A 22,391-nucleotide genomic window follows, 5' to 3' on the forward strand; every position below is an offset into this window, starting at 1 on the left:
CCAATTTCATTTGTTGAAGATTGCTTCTTTTCATTTTGCTCACTCTGTGTAAACCTTGAAAAACGTTCGATGAGCTTTAAAAAAAAAACGTAATAAAAAAAAAAAAGTTACGGGATAAAAGCAGCAGGTATATGGCAATGTTGGTGACATTTTTTTTGTAGCGTGACTATCATACACGGTCTAAAACTAACTTTACAAAAGGGGGAACTCAATAACGCACTTATGACATTTTTCTGGCACTATGGCCCCTTTAAAATGCCTGCACCAGATAAAAAATAAAATAAAATCTGTTGCTCATTTCAGTAGCTTTACCAAAAAAATTGACAGATTCAGATAGTTCTTTTTACAAAGTGGTGCTATGGCTGCACAAAAAAAAAAAGAGAATTAACTGCAGTTTGTAGATACTCAAACTTGGCCGGCACCTCCGCATGTGGTGCTCTCCCGAAATTCATGTATCCATTTCCAACAAGTACATAAATCTGTCACCTGCAGCTGCATTGGCTCTGTGGAGACAGGATTCTAAAGAGTTTATGAATTCTTTAAGAATGTTCCTAATTTGTATGTACATTAAAAGTGTTAATAGAAAATGTATACAATCTGGCTGGTCGAACACGATAAAATATGGTGAAAGCTAACTCTGGGAGACTGAACAACACTGGGCTAAATCTATAAAAAAAAAAAAAAAAACATAATCAAATATTTCATCCATTTAATTACAGTAATGCAGATCCTTTAATTAGCTCTGGTTTGCCGGTAAGAATTACAGTACATCCTGGAGCTCATTCAGGAAATGAATAGGGAATTGGCACCAGTGCCGTCAACAAGCAAAAATGATCCGCAGGAGCCTCAGTTACAAGTTGTTGAACAGAATCTGTTCAGTCTGACACTTATTGATTGGTTGTAATCACTGCAACAGAAAAGGAAGATCAACAGGAGGCAAAACCTTGATAAGCATGACATTTTAACTACAGGCGTCCTAAAGATCTTGAAGGTTGCTATATCAATTTTTAGCATTTTCAATAGAAAAGTTTAGGTCTGTAACAGAAGCTGATTAGCAAAAAACACTGGCTGTATCAATAAAAAATTACTTCTGGAACAGTTACATTTTAACACTGTAGATGAAACTCCATGGGCTAGATTCAGTAACACTTACGATGGGCGTATCAGTAGATACGCCGTCGTAAGTCCGAATCCACGCCGTCATATCTTTAAGCATACGCTCAAATTGAGCTACGCTTAAATGTTGCTAAGATACGACCGGCGTAAGTCTCCTATGCCGTCGTATCTTAGGGTGCATATTTACGCTGGCCGCTAGGTGGCGCTTTCGTTGATTTCCACGTATAATATGCAAATGAGCTAGATACGCCGATTCAGAAACGTACGTGCGCCCGGCGGATTTTTTTACGACGTTTACGTAAGGCTTTTTCCGGCGTAAAGTTCTCCCTGCTATATGAGGCGTACGCAATGTTAAGTATGGACGTCGGGACAGCGTAGAATTTTCCGTCGTTTACGTAAATCGTTCGCGAATAGGGCTTTGCGTAAATTACGTTCACGTCGAAAGCATTGACTATTTGCGACGTGATTAGGAGCATGCGCACTGGGATACGTTCACGGACGGCGCATGCGCCGTTCGTTAGAAACGTCATTTACGCGGGGTCATGTTTTATTTACATAAAACACGCCCACCTCTTCACAATTTGAATTAGGCGCGCTTACGCTGGACCACATACGCTACGCCGCCGTAACTTAGGGCGCAGGTTCTTTCTGAATACAGAACCTGCCTCACTAAGTTTCTGAATCCGAGATACGCTATGCCCGCACAAAGTTACGGCGGGCTTTCTGAATCTAGCCCCATGTGTTGGTATACCATTGCTTTAATACAAAGTTTGAGTTTTACTATTGTTTAAGGGCTTCAAAAAACATGTGGAATGCAATATAAAACACCTTAATTGCATATGGGATTGGGATGCAAGAACCACAAAAACTGTGATAACAGATAACTACATTGCATGCATGCTACACAATTTGCATTCACCAGCAGCCTTAACCTGAAGAAAGATGTTGTTTGCAATCTTAACTTCTTAGGAGCTGTGTAATGACCATGTGATCAGGGATGCATCTTGGCTTAGGCCGACAAGGCCTAGGGCGGCACTTTGCGGGGGGCGGCACGGGCACCAAAGCCGCCCCCCCGCACGAAAAAAAAAGACCCCCGATCCGTCCTTTTATTTAATCGGCTCTCGCGGCTGCCTTCCGGCTCCCTCATAAATTTAGCCCCCGGCGCGGCGGCCTGTGTCGTGGCACTAGCAACATATATAGGGCGTACTTGGCCAGGGGGAGGGAGCGACTGACGCCCGCATTAAATGGCCGGTGATTGGCCAGACCGGGTGCATGTCATACCAGAGGCAGGCCTTTGGGCAGCACAAAACCTAAATACACCTCTGCATGCGATCGAGGCACATATGCTGAATGCTGAAAATGTTTAGGGCTGCTGGCATCACGCGGCTACTTAAATGCACACATACAATAGTTACACTTGATTAATTGTATGCACTTACTGATAGCCAGGGGTGGACATATCTGCAAACTATGCAGATGCATAAGGGCCCGCCTAGGACTGAAGGCTTCATGTACAGTTGGCCGACATTTACAGCGGCCGTGGGAAACCACAGCACTTTTTTTGCAGCAGGTTTGCGTTTTCCCGCGGCCGGCGTTCAAAGCGTTAAAGAAGGTTTACCCTCACCTAGCCACAGCAGCTCCTAAACTCTGCTTAAAGCCAAGCTTTTATAGAGTTGAGTTTAGGAGCTTTGGCAAAAAAAAGTCAAAAGCTTGTAAAGGAGTTGTAAAGGAAAAAAATGTTTTTGCTCAAATGACTGGTTACAGGGCGTAGAGACATAATAGTTAACTGATTCCTTTTAAAAATGATTAAAAATAGATAAAAATCAATCATATAATGTACCTGTAGTTTCCGTTTTGTTTTTGCATGTTATCCTGCCTCTGTGCTGTATAGAGCCATAGAGAAGTGATGGTTTGGAAAACGAAACTAGAATCTCCCAGTACTGTGGTCTTCAGGAACAGACAACCAGGAAGTGTCCAGAACAGAGAAGAATTACAGCAACATCAGAGCAAAAACGAACAATGAGGACATGAAACCAGGACTGCAGTAAGGTAAAGGAAGCTATTTAGCTAAAAAAAAAGTTTTTTTCCTTTAGTGACCCTTTAAACCTCAAGTTTAGAGGCTTCTAGTGTACAAGAAGCCTAATGTCACGTACACACGATCGGTTCATCCAATGAAAACGGACCGATGGATTTTTTCATTAGATATCCGATGAAGCTGACTTTCATCAGTCTTGTCTACACACCATCAGTTAAAAATCCGATCGTGTCCAACGCAGTGACGTAAAACACAACGACGTGCAGAGAAAAATGAAGTTCAATGCTTCCGAGCATGCGTCGACTTGATTCTGAGCATGCATGGATTTTTGACCGATGGGTTTCCCCACAGATGGGGCCCACACACGATCGGTTCGTCCGATGAAAAAACGGTCCATCGGACCATTTCCTCAGACGAACCGATCGTGTGTACAGGGTATAAGGGTCCATTTGTTACTAGATGTGGGTCGGATAGGTGTTGGAACCCCTCCCACTGTTACACAGACTGACACTGCTCATTTCAATAAAGCTGTCAATCAGTACACAGCAAATGTTTTTATTTTACCAGTAGTTGAATGGTTAGGGGGGGTGCGGGAAAGTGGCCATCCACAGAGACCCCTTGGCAACTCTGCCACTGTTGATAGCCTATTGTTGTATTACCAGTAGAGCTATTTTAATTTAAGATACAGCTAGTTCAGTTTGAACCTAAAAGCCCATATAGCCAGAAGTGAATTTGTGAGTTCAGGCACCGATGTTGGACGACAAGGCCTGGCTCGCAGTCTCTTCTCCAATTCATCCCAAAGGTGTTCCATCGGGTTGAGCTTCGGGCAAGTTCCTCCACCCCGAACTTGTTCATGCATGTCTTTATGGACCTTGCTTTGTGCACTGGTTCAAATCACTTGGTGGAGGGAGATTATGGTGCGGGGTTGTTTTTCAGGAGTTGGCACCTTAGTTCCAGTGAAGAGATCTCTTAAGGCGTCAGCATACCAAGACATTTTGGACAATTTCATGCTCCTAACTTTGTGGGAACAGTTTGGGGATGATCCCTTCTTGTTCCACTGTGCAGTGGTGGGTTCTGAATGAAGGCAGGAGAGTGGTGACGCGGGATGAGCAGTGAGAGATGATATCTTCTGCTCTTCCACCCTCACTGCCAGTGTTCTGTCAATCTCAATGTCGGAGGGAGCTGTCATCTCTCCCCCCCCTGCCCGCTTCTTCCATCCACCCAGCACGCATATGCCAGCCGCTCAGCTCTCCAATGCCGGCCGCCCACCTCTTTCATGCAGGCTGCCCACACCCATAGCCCGGCTGAAGAAAGGGCCCAGCATTGGTCCGCGGCCCAGGGGTTGATGACCTCTGCGATAGAACACCTTTGGGATGAATTAGAGGGGAGACTATGAGCCAGGCTTTCTCCTACAACATCAGTGTTTGACCTCACAAACATTCCCATAGACACACTCCTAAACCTTATGGACGGCCTTCATAAAAGAGTTGAAGCTGTTATAGCTGCAAAGGGTGGGCCAACTCAATATTGAACCCTACGGATTAAGACGCCATTAATGTTCATGTGTGTGTAAAGGCAGGCGTCCCAATACTTTTGACAATATAGTGTTTCCTGCCCATCACATCTGTCTATCTACCTTATCTTATCTACCTACCTATATCTATCTAATCTATCAGAAGTATAAGAGGGTCCAAAATTTGGCCTGGCCTGTACTACTTGGTGCACACTGACTTCAGCTGTAAGTAAAGAAAATAAGAGCCACGCTGTCACAACATGGTTAACATTTACTTTGTTACATTTGGTTCGAGTCTTGGAACCATGAATGTAAAGCTGCGATTCTTCCTTGGACACGTAGCTGTATATGATGCAAGATCAGCTCGGAGTGTAGACGTACTTAAAACAAACAATTAAGTTATTTTTAGGGATGGGAAGCAGTGGGTTTAGTTTTCTTTACCCACTATTAGTTTTCTATGATGCGGTGGTTGCCATGGTGAAGACGAAGATAAGGAGATGCAGTCCGGTTAACCCGCGCTTCTTCCAGCCCTGTAGCAATTATTACCAAGCTGGAAATTATTATAGAAAATGTCAGCCTGTACCTGCTAGTCAAACACAGACATTCTGAGCGTATAACAATTCTCAATTTAAGTGAATGTTTACACTACTACTAGGAAGTTAATTTACTACAGGTAAAATAGGCTATTCATTTTACAAGGAAAATGCACTTTGCAAGATAATTTTCCCTTAGCGTACTGAAATTTATGTTGCAAAGACCCAATCATGTTCAAGGACAATAAATAAAAAAATTTTTTGCTTGCACATAAATTAGATGGTGGAAGTCAGCGCAACTTCCCCACATTCACCAAGTTAAACAGGAAGTCAATTTCCTTTCCTGACTTTTACCTATAGGCAAGCCTATAATAAAGCTTACCTATAGGTAGTGTAAATATCTCCTAAACGGCTTGTTTAGGAAATATTTACATTACATGCAGCCAGTGACATCACTGGCGCATGCGCTCTGAAGGAATGACCACACATGCCGTTCCTTCTGAGCCCTGTGCCGTGACCGGCAGCTCCAGCGTGCATGCACAGGAGTGATGTCATTGCGGCTCCAGCCAGTCACAGAGCCAGGAATCTGCGCACCCGGAAGCAAGACGGGTGAAGATGGAAGCGGCTGTAGCGTTGACATTACAGCGCTGGAACAGCTTCGTTCTAAGGCAAGTTACACCTATAGGTATAGTAAATATATCCTAAATGGGCATCGTTCTAGGTAGTCATAATGTGCTAGTATGCATCATATACTAGCAGATTATGTTAAACTTGCCTTAGAACAAAGCTGTTGAATGATGGAAGTCAGCACAACTTACCCACATTCACCAAGTTAAAGAGGAACTTGGTGAGCAGGGCCACCATCAGGGAGGTACATGCAGTACACCTGTAAGGGGCCCTGAGGTCCCCAGGGGCCCGGATGGCAACCCCCCCTTTTTATTTTTTTGTAGGGGGCCCAGATGGCAACCCCCTTTTTTTTGTAAGGGGCCTGGGGTGGAAACCCCCCTTTTTTTATATAAAATCTAAATTAACATTTTTTTTTATTTTTTTATAAGGGACCCAGAGGTCCCCAGGGCCCCCCCTCCGCCTTATGAATCCGCGGCACCCCCCCCCCCCCCCCCCCCGATTCTCAATTTTTTTAATGAGTGGCGGCACCCTTCTCAATTCGAATTCGCAGCAGCCCCACCCCTCCCTGGTTCTCAGCTCCAGGGGGCCCATGCCTGAAGCTGTGTAAGGGGAACGACTTGGAGAGGAACGGCCTGGAGAGCAACGGCTTGGAGAGGAACGGCTTGGAGAGGAACGGCTTGGAGAGGAACGGCTTGGAGAGGAACGGCTTGGAGAGGAACGGCTTGGAGAGGAACGGCTTGGAGAGGAACGGCTTGGAGAGGAACGGCTTGGAGAGGAACGGCTTGGAGAGGAACGGCTTGGAGAGGAACGGCTTGGAGAGGAACGGCTTGGTGAGGAACGACTTGGTGAGGAACGACTTGGTGAGGAACGACTTGGTGAGGAACGACTTGGTGAGGAACGACTTGGTGAGGAACGACTTGGTGAGGAACGACTTGGTGAGGAACGACTTGGTGAGAAACGACTTGGTGAGGAACGGCTTGGTGCGGAACGGCTTGGTGAGGAACGGCTTGGTGAGGAACGGCTTGGTGAGGAACGGCTTGGTGAGGAACGGCTTGGTGAGGAACGGCTTGGTGAGGAACGGCTTGGTGAGGAACGGCTTGGTGAGGAACGGCTTGGTGAGGAACGGCTTGGTGAGGAACGGCTTGGAGAGGAACGGCTTGGTGAGGAACGGCTTGGTGAGGAACGGCTTGGTGAGGAACGGCTTGGTGAGGAACGGCTTGGAGAGGAACGGCTTGGTGAGGAACGGCTTGGAGAGGAACGACTTGGAGAGGAACGACTTGGAGAGGAACGGCTTGGTGAGGAACGGCTTGGAGAGGAACGGCTTGGAGAGGAACGGCTTGGTGAGGAACGGCTTGGAGAGGAACGACTTGGTGAGGAACGGCTTGGAGAGGAACGGCTTGGAGAGGAACGGCTTGGAGAGGAACGGCTTGGTGAGGAACGGCTTGGAGAGGAACGACTTGGTGAGGAACGACTTGGTGAGGAACGACTTGGTGAGGAACGACTTGGAGAGGAACGGCTTGGTGAGGAACGGCTTGGAGAGGAACGGCTTGGTGAGGAACGACTTGGAGAGGAACGACTTGGAGAGGAACGACTTGGTGAGGAACGACTTGGTGAGGATCGACTTGGAGAGGAACGGCTTGGTGAGGAACGGCTTGGAGAGGAACGGCTTGGTGAGGAACGGCTTGGTGAGGAACGGCTTGGAGAGGAACGGCTTGGAGAGGAACGGCTTGGAGAGGAACTACCTATAGGTCAGCCTTATAAAAAGCTTACCTATAGGTAAAAGTCAGGAAAGTAAATTTAATTCCTCTTCAACTTGGTAAATGTGGGGAAGTTGTGCCGACCTCATCATCCAACAGCTTTGTTCTAAGGCAAGCTTCACATAATGTACTAGTATGCAATGCATACTAGCACATTATGACTTTACCTTGCAGGGAAAAAAAAGGCCAGCAGTATACAGCCTCTTTAAGGGAAAAGTGCAAATTCCTTTGCAAAGTGAACAGCCCATTTGCCTTTAGTAAATCAACCCCTAAGAGTTGGTAAATCAAGATTACTGTCTCATTGTAGATTACACATGAGAATGCTGTAATTCTTGAGAAAAATAACTTAAGGAAAGGGTAAGATGTGAAGTGCGATCTGGGGGGTACTTTGCAGCACTGCTAATAGTCCTCTAAGCTTAAATGGCGAATAGATCTTCCTCCAGCCTGCGGTCTTCATACCTGAGAAAGCTTACAGAAAAGACACTTGTGTATTCATTTTCAGCTCTGTGGAGCCTATTTGGGAATAATGATTCCCTGCAGCTGCAATAATGAGGAACAATACGAGAAATGTGGGTCATACTCTGATAGAATTTTCTTCTCTTGCTTCAAAACATTCAGCACTAAGAACTCGCAGCAAAGAGAAGAGCACAATGACAGCAGACAACAGAGGAAAGAAATGGTGACCAGATGAGAGGCAGAAGATTGTGAGCAAATAGCTTCATATTTACTATACAGAGCACCACGGAATACCAAAAACATTCCGAACCTCCGTGACAAGAGCTGTAAAATAATAAAAGAAATCTGTCGGACACATGTGATTAAAGCAGCCATTTACAAATGGACCTATTTCAGCATCACTGTAAGTGAATGGACTGTCCTGGAAGAAGAAGTCTGCAAGTCAGGAAATAGCAGACTTTTTAGTAGAGGCTTATAAGACAGCTTAGTGACAGGTTCTCTTTAAAGCCAAAATGCAGATATGTATTGCAACTAGAGGAGCACCGAATGGAAATTTCGGTGCCGAAACCAAAAATTTAGGATGCACTTGGCTGAAACCAAAAACGTCAGTTTTAACAAAAAAAAAATGTTTTCTGCATTTTGCCGATAGAAAAAAAGGTGCCGATAATGGCGCCAGAGACGAACGCGATTTTGCACCAATTTTACAATTGTACCATGCTTATGGTGTGTTTCGTAGGTCAGTAAATTCAACAGCTGCATTAAAAACGTTACACGTGCATTCTTACTGCATTTTCAATGCATTTCAACAGGAAGGTGTATTTTTTTGGTGCGTTTTTTTTTTACTGACCAAAAATGCAGCAAGCAAGATTTTTAACACCATAACGGAAGCGCAACGGACCATTGTGAAGACATGCATAGAATTTTAAGGTGGCATTTTTCTTGAGCTTTTCTTGCGCTAAAGGTGCCGATAATTACTGTCAATAAATTCGCATTCATTTCAATTCATGATATTAAATAAAAAGTCAAATATAATACAATTATATATAAAAAAACTTTTTTTTTTTGGCTGATATGTCTTGGCCGCCGAAATTTCGGGGGAATCTCCAATTGCAACTTGGCTCAATATAAGTATGCATATCTCATAACTGAGGGACTGTGGATGAAGCCGACAACCATTGTAGCAGTGGGCGCCATTATAGTAATAGCTGTAAACATCTGGGTCATGTACCACGTGGCTTCTTTTCTGCAGAGTGACCACAGGCGGTCACTTGTTTGGCACTGCCACCATTTACAGAACACCTTGTAATTGTTTTTCAATCAATACAAGATGTTCTCCGATTGGATGAGGTGAGGAGGTCACAATCTCAACCAATCACCCCCTGTACTGAGTTTGCAAAAGCCAAAAGCACAGGACCTTGAAGACTGCGGCCTTCTTTAACCACTTGCCGACCTCCTCATGTAGATATACGTCAGCAGAATGGCACGGACAGGCACATGTACGTACCCGTACGTCCTCTGCTTGACGTGGGTGGGGGGTCCGTTCGGGACACTCCCCCCCCGCCAAATGCGGCGGTGGGTAAGCCTCGGGGAGCGATCCGGGACGACGGCGCGGCCATTCGTTTATAGCCGCTCCGTCGCGATCGCTCCCCGGAGCTGAAGAACGGGGAGAGCCGTATGTAAACACGGCTTCCCCGTGCTTCACTATGGCGGCGCATCGATCGAGTGATCCCTTTTATTAGGGAGACTCGATCGATGATGTCAGTCCTACAGCCACACCCCCCTACAGTAGTAAACACACACTAAGTGAACACTAAATGTTACAGCGCCCCCTGTGCTTAACTCCCAAACTGCAACTGTCATTTTCACAATAAAGAATGCAATTTAAATGCATTTTTTGCTGTGAAAATGACAATGGTCCCAAAAATGTGTCAAAATTGTCCGAAGTGTCCGCCATAATGTCGCAGTCACGAAAAAAATCGCTGATCGCCGCCATTAGTAGTAAAAAAAATAAAAATGAAATAAAACTATCCCCTATTTTGTAAACGCTATAAATGTTGCGCAAACCAACCGATAAACGATTATTGCGATTTTTTTTACCAAAAATAGGTAGAAGAATACGTATCGGCCTAAACAGAGGGAAAAAAATTTTTTATATATATTTTTGAGGGATATTTATTATAGCAAAAAGTAAAAAATATTGCATTTTTTTCAAAATTTTCGCTCTATTTTTGTTTATAGCGCAAAAAATAAAAACCGCAGAGGTGATAAAATACCACCAAAAGAAAGCTCTATTTGTGGGGAAAAAAGGACGGCAATTTTGTTTGGGAGCCACGTCGCACGACCGCGCAATTGTCTGTTAAAGCGACGCAGTCCCGAACTGTAAAAACCCCTTGGGTCTTTAGGCAGCATATTGGTCCGGGGCTTAAGTGGTTAAGAAAGCGATGGCTAGTAAAGTGATTGTCAGGTTCCTCAGTGGCACTTCAGGTACGGGATAAACATACTTGCATTGTGCCAAGCTGAAGATTATACCGGGAGTACAGCTTCTTTTTTTTTTTACAGATAAATAGAACATTACAAACTTGGAGTTCAGCTTTAAAGAAAACGTGTATTGGAGTAAAATACATTAGGGGGGGGGGGGCATAGCGGAATTATTATGAGACCTGAGAATAAAGGACGCCAGCCTATACCAAACATAACTGTATCAAAGTAATTATCCACCTGGTACAAAGAGGTCCAAAAGTTGTATACGGTAAAACATTTATTTCTTTATAAAAAGCAATTCTAAAAAAAAAAAAAATGTAAAGTTAAAATGAAAAAAACTTGTGTCTGGACCACATGCCTACAACCAATCACTCTCTGTGTTCTATCATGCATTAATTTCTAAAGGCCCATACACACGGTCTGACTTTTTGCCAACAAACTTCAAAATCAGCAAGTTTTCCAAAAAATCCGACTGTGTGTACGCTCCATCGGACAAACTTTTTCGGTTTTCATCGGACAAAAGTTTGCTCTGCAAATGGACAAACTTTTCGGCAACAAAAGTCCGATAGTGCCTAGTCAGACCATGTGTACAGCAAGCCATCGGACTTTTGTACAAAGTACAAATACGCATGCCCAGAACCAATGTTAAAATCAACCAACAATAGCAGAACACACATCATTGGAGCACCAATTAGGTGTTTTAACAGCTAGTAAAGTCATACTTGTATTGTTCTCAGTGTACACAGGAGAAAGAAGCAAGAAAGTAGACAGGTTTATCTGATTGGAAATAAGGGTAAGGGCCAAAAATAAATCTTGGGCAGGATGGATCGGATGCTCTATATGTAAGGAACCCATTAAGATGACTATAGGTTTACTAGGATATCTCCCAAGCCCTCTAACCATCTCTGGCCTTCTACAATACCTTGCCATGATCCTGGTGAGGTCTGATCCTCTCCCATCCAATAAAATGAATCTTGAAGCCACTTACCAGAAGTGGGAATATCAACACTTATTAATGAAGTGACAGACTTCTGGAAAAATCAGTGAGCCAATCATGGCCAGAAAATTATGTTTCTGGGGGGCATTCTGTGTACAGAACACCTCCAGGTGGCCATATTGAATTGCATTTTACACAAAATTACAGCTGCAGATTGAAAAGGAAAGGTCATTTTTAATAACATTCAATTACAATATGGCTTGTGTCGCAATTGTATACGCTATATTATTTTTTCTTTATTTGCTATTTTTTGTGGAGTTACCCTTTAACCTCTTAAGGACCGCCTCCTGCAGATATACGTTGGCAGAATGGCACGGCTGGGCACAAGCACGTACCTGTACGTCCTCTTTAAGTGCCCGGCTGTGGGCGTGTGCCCGCGGCCCGGTCCGAAGCTCCGTGACCACAGGACCCGATCGCCGCTGGAGTCCCGCAATCGGTCCCCGGAGCTGAAGAACGGGGAGAGCTGTGTGTAAACACAGCTTCCCCGTTCTTCACTGTGGCGCTGTCATTGATCGTGTGTTCCCTGATATAGGGAAACACGATCAATGACGTCACACGTCCAGCCCCGTCCCCCTACAGTTAGAAACACAAATGAGGTCACACTTAACCCCTTCAGCGCCCCCTAGAGGTTAACTCCTAACAGCAATTGTCATTTTCACAGTAAACAATGCATTTTTAATGCATTTTTTGCTGTGAAAATGACAATGGTCCCAAAAATGTGTCAAAATTGTCGAATGTGTCCGCCATAATGTGGCCAGGTCCTTTACCTGCCTAAAGGTCCGGGTCTTAAGTGGCAAACCACTTAACACCCGGACCAAAATGCAGGTAAAGGACCAGTCCCCTTTTTGCGATTCGGCACTGCGTCGCTTTAACTGACAATTGCGCGGTCGTGCCTCAAGAACAAAATTGGCGTCTTTGTTTTCCCACAAATAGAGCTTTCTTTTGGTGGTATTTGATCACCACTGCGGTTTTTATTTTTTGCGCTATAAACAAAAATAGAGTGACAATTTTGAAAAAAATGCAATATTTTTTACTTTTTGCTATAATAAATATCCCCCAAAAATACATAAACATTTTTTTTCTCCTCAGTTTAGGCCGATACGTATTCTAACTATTTTTGGTTAACAAAAAAAAAATCATCAATTGGTTTGCGCAAAATTTATAGCGTTTACAAAATAAGGGATAGTTTTATTGCATTTTTATTAATATTTTTATTTTTTTACTACTAATGGCGGTGATCAGCGATTTTTTTCGTGATTGCGACATTATGGCGGACACATTGGACAATTATGACACATTTTTGGGACCATTGCAGGGCTCAAGTCCTGCGGTAACGCATGGGAACGGAGTCCCTGCACTTTTTTCACAGCAGGAACGCAGTTCCCTTTGCAGGACTAGAGCAGCCGAGAGCAGCCAAACCAATCCTTCACTAAGCGGCGATGCCCAGCTCGAGTCACTGTCAGGGGCAGGCGAACTTTAGTAATCCTTTATGTTACTGGCCGCTTCCTGTATATGGATTCATCGGGTAGTGTGCGGGGATGCCGCAATGTCTCCTGGGAGCTTTTGTCATTGTTCCCAGGAGACATTGCGGAGGTCTGCCGCAAGTTATCGCGGGATTTAGAAAGAACTTGCTTAAAGTTCTTTCTATATCCCGCGATAACTCGCATCAGACCTCCACAACATGCGGTTTAGTAATTATGCATATTAGTGTATCAGTTTTTGTTTTTTTTTGGTGGGGGAGTGGATCTTGGGTAGGAGTTCCCACACTTTTTTCCCCAGGACTTGACCTCTGGACCATTGTCATTTTTACTGTGAAAATGACAATTGCAGTTTGGGAGTTAACCACTAGGGGGCGCTGAAGGGGTTAAGTGTGACCTCATATGTGTTTCTAACTGTAGGGGGGCGGGGCTGGACGTGTGAGGTCATTGATCGCCTTTCCCTATATCAGGGAACAGACGATCAATGACAGCGCCACAACAAGGAACAGGGAAGGTGTGTTTACACACATCTCTCCCCGTTCTTCAGCTCCGGGGACCGATCGCGGAACTCCGGCGGCGATCGGGTCTGTGGGTCCCGCAGCCGCGGAGCTTCGGACCGGGTCACGGGCGCGCGCCCACGACCCACGGCTGTGTATTTAACAATCACGTACAGGTACGCGATTGTGCCCAGCCGTGCCATTCTGCCAACGTATATGGGCGTTAGGCGGTCCTTAGGTGGTCAAGTGTTAGAGACCTTCCTCTGTGGACTGTTACATCACACAAAGTAGGTAAGAGAGTCTGGGTACATTTGTATATGTCTTTAATAATTTTCTAAATGGAACTTAATTTTTACAATGGAGGAAAAAAAGCTGAGTGCAGATGAGGAAACGGAACACAACACATGCCATAAACCCGTAGAAAGTATCTGGGAAAAAATAAGACAAGCTGCTTCTAATGAATGTAGGAGGACGTATGTGAGATGTTCTGTCAAGTAGGAGGTTGCTATGGGAATTACTTGCTGTGTTATTTCCAAACCGCAGTCGTCATAATCCACCCAGACTATTTTAGGTGCCTTTTTCCTTCTTTTACAGCTTGTATTTCATACGTTGTCCCCTCTGTCCTAGTTAAATTTTTATTATTTAAATGTAATTGTACAAAAACAAAACAAAAACATAAAAGAAAAGATGCGCCTGATTACAGGTTCTGCAAATTACAACTTGAAAATGATTAAGAGATGAGATGCCTTTTTTATGAGCACATAAGATACATAATAGAAAAGGAAGAGTGGAGCATTTACAGAATAAACACAAATAATACACCTGGGTTTATATCATGTTCTTACATTTGTTGGTGTCAAATTATTTGTTATGCTACGCCTGTCTTACCATGGCACATTCCCACCAATGTCCTGTATTACTGCAAACATTGCCTCAAAGCACAGTAATGTGCATTATGTACATAGGTGAGCTGCGGCGCCATTCATTCTGAAGGGCACCCCAATGCACCTTCCAGGTGCATCTGCTGAGAAAACATACTGCATGTTTTTTTTGTCCATTGTGATGCATGATGCAGTCTATTCAAGTAAATGGGCTGGCTAAACCACTTCCAGTCTGGGTCAATTCTCCTACAAAAAAAAATAGTATTTTTTGCTAGAAAACTACTTAAACGCACCAAACATATTTTTGAGGCCCTGGAGAATAAAATGGTGGATGTTGCATCTTTTACAATGGGACTGATGTACACATTCACCTGGGGGCATTTTAATTTTATTATCACAGCCATACCCCACTTTTAAGTACACAATGGGACCAGAGCATGTATGTAAAATGAAAATGTACTTCAAGTGAAGCAATTCCATATTTTCACTTCTCAATGCATGCAAATACGCTAGCTCTATGGGAAATATTGGTCAGATTGACATGGCACTGCTCCCAATTTTTAACATTTAACATTGGCGTCTATGGGAAATCCTGGTTAAATTGACATGGCACTGCGCCAAAACCATAAGTGACAGGAACACCAAACTTGGGGACCCAGGACTACAACATGGTAGTTTACTTAGGCAAGCTGGCCGACCACAAAATTAGATATGTTGTAGTCTTGGGTTCCCTCTCAGTGCTCCCCAAGTTTGGTGTCCCTTTAACTTATGGTTCAGGAGCAGTGCCATGTCAAGCTGACCAAGCTTTCCCATAGACACCAATGTTAAAAAACAGAAGCAGTGCCATGTCAAGCTGACCAAAATGTCCCATAGACGCCAATGTGTCCATACTCATGAGTGTATGTAAAGTGAGGGTATGTAAACCGGGTTATGTCTGTATTTTTTATTTAAAAAATATATAACACGTACCTTTAATTTTTTTTGATCAACATCGCCCAGAGGCGATTAAGTTCGCATGTGCTGCGCTATATAAGTTTTCATTCATTCAACATTATTGCTATCACAAGGGATGAACAACACCCCTTGTGATACCATGGGCTGTGACAAGTCCTCTTTATGGAGAGATCTGGGCTCTATTAGACCCTAGACCTCTCCTCTGTCCTCCAAAGCAGCCCATAGACATAGATTAGTCCGATTGGCTGCTTCACTGGCTGGTAACAAGCCAGTAAACAAAGTACCAAAACCGGGAGCGATGAAATCCTTATCACTTCCGGTTTCTGACATCACAGTAGAGGAGCAGGAATTTTGGTTTCTACCACTCTTCTCAGTGAATGCAAAAAAGGTGGTTGCATCCTTGCTGGGCACCCCGATCGCTTGAGAGAGCCCAGTTAAGGCAGAAACAGTGCCGCAAGCAGCAATCAGAAACTTTACGTTAGCCACCGGTAACTGTGCCAGGAGCATGCATGCTCTCAGCACAGCTGTATGTGAACTACTACACTCAAATATACGGCAACTTGGTGCCAAGGCCCATCCACTGAGAAGCTGCATCTTTGCATGCAGTCAGGTCCAAGAGGTTAAAGAAGCAAGCTATGGATATTTTTATATACATTTACCTCAAATTGTCCCATCCCTCTAGAAGCTGGAAATCAGCTCTGCACAGGCGTCATTCAGAGAATGCTTTGCATTTTCCCAATGTGTTCCTCGATTGGATGAGGTGTGGAGAGAACACAGTGATGTCACAATCTCTGCCTTGTCAATGCAGAGAATGCTGTACATACATTGAAAAAATGGAATGCATTCTCTGAAGGACACGCAGGCCAAGCAGCCAACAGTTATGGTCAGAAGAGAAATACTGCCCCATTGTTGGAATCAGTAGGGGGGACAGTGCCCCATTGTTGCCGTCAGTAGAAGGGATAGTTCCGCAACAGTCTTATTGTTCTAGTTCACACCTGTGTGTTGCTGTGACCTGTGTTACTTTTCTTTTTTGTTGATATGCATGTTATAGCGCCTACTGATCACAGTGGCCCGGATTCAGGTAGATTTGCCCCTTATTTGCGGAGGCGCAGGGCAAATTTACTGCGCTACCCGCGATTCACGGAGCAGTAGCTCCGTAAATTGCGTGTGCGCTGTGTAAACTTGCCCTGCGTAAGGGCGCCTAATGTAAATGATCCCGTAGGGGGCGGGAATCATTTAAATTAGGCGTGCTCCCGCGCCGAGCGTAGAGCGCATGCTCCGTCGGGAAACTTTCCCGACGTGCATTGCGGCAAATGACGTCGCAAGGACGTCATTTGCTTCAAAGTGAACGTGAATGGCGTCCAGCGCCATTCACGAATCACTTACGCAAATTACGTAAAATTCGAACGTTGCGACGCGGGAACGACGGGTATACTTTAGCATTGGCTGCCCCTGCTATTAGAAGGGGCAGCCTTACGCTAAACACGCCGTACGGAAACGACGTAAATTGCGTACGCAGGGCTCACGCAACATTGTGAATCGGTGTTAGTATGCAATTTGCATACTATACACTGAGCACAATGGGAGCGCCCCCTAGCGGCCATCGCAAGAATGCAGCCTACGATATGCGTGGCATAAGAGCCTTGGCGTTACGATGTTCCTGAATCATGAGCATTCGTAACGCCGGGGCAAGTAAGCAATTGCGCTGTGTAACCTTCTTGAATCTGGGCCAATGTCCGTGCATGTCAACATGCAAGGGTAATGGACACAAATACACATGAAACGGCACAAGGAAAGATCTGAATTCAGCATAACAGTACTGAGCAGGCAGTGGCTGCATACATCTTTAGATGTTCTTCTCTCCTGTACACCAGGAAGATTGAATTTTGGGCCAGAGTAACTCAATTCAACACTTCCTAGCAGTGTTGATTGCTGGCTGCACCCCTCCTGTGCACCTATATTCCATTCTAATCTTTTTTATTGATTTGTTTTCTAAGTACAAGAGAAGAACAATTTATGCAATGAGTAACAATGTGGTTCCATTCGCTATTATTTGCATGCGTAAATTAAAGCTTCACAAGGGGGAATTGTATATTCTGTATATCTCTATGTAGATGGAGTTGGGTGATGGAGGACGGGATTTAGGAGGCCATTTTCCCTTTCAAGAATGAACCACAGAATTATAAAGTGCACAGCACATGAGAATACAGAAAAGGAGAGAATTACAAAAGGTGTCGAAAACATTAGTAGTGAAGAGGGGGATGGATGTGGGAAAAGCAGTTAAGAGCTTAGGGGTCATGAAGGCTTCCATCCCACAGGGTCAGCCACTTAATTATCCTCCTGGATACCTGAAAGGTAGAGTTTCCAGGGGTCCCAGACCTCTCTGAAGGTGTCTGTGTGATCATTGTGAAAATGTTTTTCTACCTTAATGTGCAGCTCCAAGGTCAAAGCTTACCTAAGGGCAATCAATGACAAAGTATCACCTTTACTAGCCCAAAAAATTCTCTCCTAGACCTACTGGCTGGATCATCAGATAAAAAAAAGAAGAAAGAAAGCCTAAAAAAGAAAACCAATGCAGCCATCACATCTAGGAATCGATAAGCTTCAATATAATAGTTTGCTTTTGGGTTTAATGCAGCTTCAAAACACCAATGTACTTTACTTACTTTCGAAAGATGTTGCTCTGATCCAAACCCCAGTCCAAAAACCGTATTCGCTCTGCTGTCTGCCCACTGGCCAAACTTCTGTGATGTCTTTGTAAAAGTCATGTTGGGTGTGATTGTGCTGTTTATTATTACCTGTAGAGATAAAAAGGAGAGAAAGAAATTATTTGATTGTTTTATGTAAAAGTCCAGTCCAGTTTAGAACTTCAAAAAAAATCATTACCAGTTTTTATTCCAGACCTAACTGCAGTTCACTAATCAGTAATCTCCAGATTTAGGATTTTAATGGCACTATCACTAACCATTAATGCTGGGGTTGGGGTTTAATAGTACTGCCACTGCACCAATGCTGGGGGTTGCATTGCAGCCACTGGCACCAATCATGACTCCAACTTTCTCTTCAATGGGATATGGTACGTTGCAAAAAATGCAGCAAGAAATGTTCAGGCGCTGAGGTTGTTACAGTCCATTCATTCTGAATATACTGTCTAGCTTGACACAAGGTTCCACAATGCATAAAAACACACTGCTGCTGTTCGGCCCTCTGGAAGTGTTTGGAGTCACATTTGAGACCCTCTAAGAATTTCAGGTTGACCAGCACTGACTTAGGCCCCTTTCACACGGAGCCGGCAGATGAGAGGGGGCGGTCCCCACACACTGTGCAGGGACCGCCCTGTCTTTTCTCCGCTCTCCCCTATGGGGAGGATCGGATGAACACGGACCGTATGTCCGTGTTCACCCGATCCGCCAGACGGATGAAAAAGTAGGTTTTTCCTCCGTCACACTTTGGCGGATCGGATGTCACCGCTGACATCCGCGGCTCCATAGAGGAGCACGGGAGCGCCCGTTCAGGTCCGCCTAAAAAAACTGACAGGCGGACCTGAACGGGCCTCCCGAGTGAAAGAGCCCTTAGAACATTTTCTACAACAGAACTAAACTGAGGAACTGCATATCTGAGTTAGCACACAAACATTTATATCAGATCGACTGGTTTTTCCAATTAGTATGCACAGATGTACGAAGTGTGTGTGTATTATAACATGGTATTCAAACAGAATTGTGCCATCACCAAAGAAATAAAATGTAAAAAAAAAAAAAAATATCGGTACTGTGCAAAAAAAATTTAAGGCAGGTGTAAAGAAAGGCTATAAAGTAAGAACGCTTTGAAATCTTTTAATTGTTAATTTTTATCAATTTACAAAATGCAAAGTGAGCGAACAGAAGAAAAATCAAAATCAAAATCTATATTTGCTGTGACTACTCTTTGGCTTGAAACCAGAATCAGTTCTTAAGCCCTGTACACACGATCGGTTTGTCTGATGAAAACAGACCGATGGACCGTTTTTACCGGACGAACCAATCGTGTGTGGGCCCCATCGTTTCCCCCCCCCCCCCCGTCGGTGAAAAAAAATAGAACCAGTTTTAAATTTTTCCTATGGATAAAAAAACGATAGAAAAAAAAAACGATAGTCTGTGGGGAAGTCCATTGGTCAAAAATCTACACATGCTCAGAATCAAGTTGACGCATGCTTGGAAGAATTTTACTTCATTTTTCTCAGCACGTCGTAGTGTTTTACATCACTGCGTTGGACACGGTCGGATTTTTGACTGATGGTGTGTAGGCAAGACTGATGAAAGTCAGCTTCATCGGATATCCGACGAATAAATCCATCGGATTAGAACACCCAAACTCTGCTACTAAGGTGAGGTTGTGGAATACAGTTTCATGTCACAGGTCATACACCATGTCAAGACTGAGCACACAAGGTAGTTATACTGCATCAGCAAGGTCTTCTCCCAGGCAAAGTTTTTTCAAAACAGACTGGGGTTTCATGGTGTGCTGTTCAAGCGCTTTTGAAAAAGCACAAAGAAATCTGCAATGTTGAGGGCCGTAAAGGCCAAGGAAGTTTAACCACCTCAATACAGGGCACTTTCACCCCCTTCCTGTCCAAGCCATTATTCAGCTTTCAGCGCTCTCACACTTTGAATGACAATTGCGCAGTCATGCAACACTTTACCCAAATTAAATTTTAATAATTTTTCCCCACAAATAGAGCTTTCTTTTGGTGGTATTTGATCACTTCTGCGGTTTTTATTTCTCTCTCTATAAACAAAAAGAAGAGCGACAATTTAAAAAAAAAATAAAAAGCAATATTGTTTACTTTTTGCTATAATAAATATCCCCAAAAATATAAAAAAAAATCCTCAGTTTTGGCAGATACGTATTCTTCTACATATTTTTGGTAAAAAAAAAAAAAAAAAAAACGCAATAAGCTTATATTGATTGGTTTGCGCAAAAGTTATAGCGGCTACAAAATAGGGGATAGATTTATAGCATTTTTATTTAATTTTTTTTACTAGTAATAGCGGTGATCAGTCGTTTTTATCTTGACTGCGATACTGCGGTGGACATATCGGACACTATTTTGGGACCATTCACATTTATACAGCGAATAGTGCTATAAATATGCAAGGATTACTGTGTAAATGTGACTGGCAGGGAAGAGGTTAACCACTAGGGGGTGATCAAGGGGTTAAATGTGTACCCTAGTGAGTGATTCTAACTGTAGGGGGAGGGGACTGACTGGAGGAGGTGACTAATCGGTGTCCCTATGTACAAGGGACACACCATCGGTCTGCTCTCCCTGACAGGACGTGGATCTCTGTTTACACACAGAGATCCACGGTCCTGCTCAGTTACTGGGCAATCGCGGGTGCCTGGGCGACATCGCGGCCGCCGGGCACGCGCCCCCTAGTGGATCGGCAAGGCGAGGAGGACGTCATATGACGTCCTCCCAGAACTAGAGCATTATTGTCCCGCCGTCAATTGAAGGCGGGCGGTAGTAAAAGTGATTGAAGGGTTTGTAACGTCAGAAGTTTTTTTTTTTAATCTTAATGAATTCTATAAAAGGCCTTCTGTGTGCAGCAGCCCCCCTGATATTTACCCGAGATCCCTCTGTCCAGCGAGGTCCACAAGTGTCACGGCCATCCGAGACATTCCCTTCTGATTGGCTGAGACACAGAAGCGGCATAATTGGCTAACTGACTTTGACAGCAGTAGGAGCCAATCAGGAAAGAGAGGGGGGTGGGGAGGGGCCGTGGCTCTGTGTCTGAATGGACACAGGGAGCTGCGACTTGGCTCGGGTGCCCCCATAGCAAGCTGCTTTTTGTGGGGACACTGGGAGGGAGGGGCCAGGATCACAGACGAGGTACCTGAAAAGAATATGATCTGGGCGGCTCTGGGCAAATCCACTGCACAGGGCAGATGAGTATAACATGTTTGTAATTTTTATAGAAAAAAAAAAAAAAACAAGACGTTACAATCACTTTAATACAACAAATAAGACACCTCTTATTTCCCTTCGGCATCTGAAGATATCCAGTAGTGTCATCAGCACCGAACTGGTGGAAACCAGTGGGACTTGGGTGCATTTATCTGTTTGGAGAAGTCTGGCCAGAAGTGGTCTCCATGGAAGAATTGAGGCCACAAATGCCATGGCTCTGACATGGAAACAAGGCTAAGCAACTCAACTATGCACAAAAACATAGAAACCAGGGGGTTGTGGCTGTAGCAGGAGGCAGTTTGTTCTTTGAAAGCTGGAGAGCGGTACAATAATGAGTGTCTGCAGACAACAGGAAGGCATGGTGAAGGTTCCCTGCAACATTTTTGCAAATGGAGATTTGCTCAGAATTAATGGTGTTCTCAATGCTGAGAAATACAGGCAGATACTTACCCATCATGCTATGCCACCAGGGAGGCGTGTGATTGGCTCCAAAATTTATTCCGCAGTAGGACATACAAACATGACCCCAAACATACAAACAATGGGGGTTATTTACGAACGGTAAATCCCCTTTGCACTACAAGTGCAAAGTGCACTTGAAATTGCACTTGGAAGTGCAGTCGCTGTAAATCCGAGGGGTAGAACTGAAATGAGGGGAAGATCTGCTGATTTTATTATCCAATCATGTGCAAGATAAAAACATTTTTTTTTTCCTTGCATGTCCCCCTCGGTTCTACAGCAACTGAACTTCCAAGTGCACGTTCAGTGCAATTTCAAGTGAAAAGTGGATTTGACTTTAGTAAATAACCCCCAATGTCCTCAAGAACTATCTTTAGTATAAAGAAGAACAAGGAGCCCCGGAAAGGATGGTTTGGACCCCACAGAGCCCTGATCTCAACATCGAGTGTGTTTGGGATTTAACAGATTTGAGGAAGGCTACATCTACAGAAGATCTGTGGTTTGTTCTTCAAGAGGTTTGCTACCTGCCGAGTTCCTTCAAAAACTATGTGCAAGTGTACCCAGGGCCGGATTCCAGACAAGGCCAACAAGGCCAGGCCTCGGGGTGGCAGTGGGTTCAGGGGCGGCATTGCAGCTGAGAGGAGAGGACAATTTTATTTC

At 44.2% G+C, this 22,391-nt stretch overlaps 1 protein-coding gene across 3 annotated transcripts in view; it reads right to left on the minus strand.

The window, feature by feature from the left end:
* The window catches only part of HOMER2 (homer scaffold protein 2), a 304,233-nt gene that overhangs the window by 141,164 nt on the left and 140,678 nt on the right, over positions 1-22,391 (minus strand). For all 3 annotated transcript variants that reach the window (XM_040342588.1, XM_040342589.1, XM_040342590.1), the window contains one exon: positions 17,992-18,123. In XM_040342588.1, coding sequence (XP_040198522.1) covers positions 17,992-18,123 — 132 coding nt within the window. The remainder of the gene's footprint in view (positions 1-17,991; positions 18,124-22,391) is intronic.

The sequence above is a fragment of the Rana temporaria genome, chromosome 3 (genome assembly GCF_905171775.1).
Source record: "Rana temporaria chromosome 3, aRanTem1.1, whole genome shotgun sequence".
In the NCBI taxonomy this organism is placed as follows: Eukaryota; Metazoa; Chordata; class Amphibia; order Anura; family Ranidae; genus Rana; species Rana temporaria.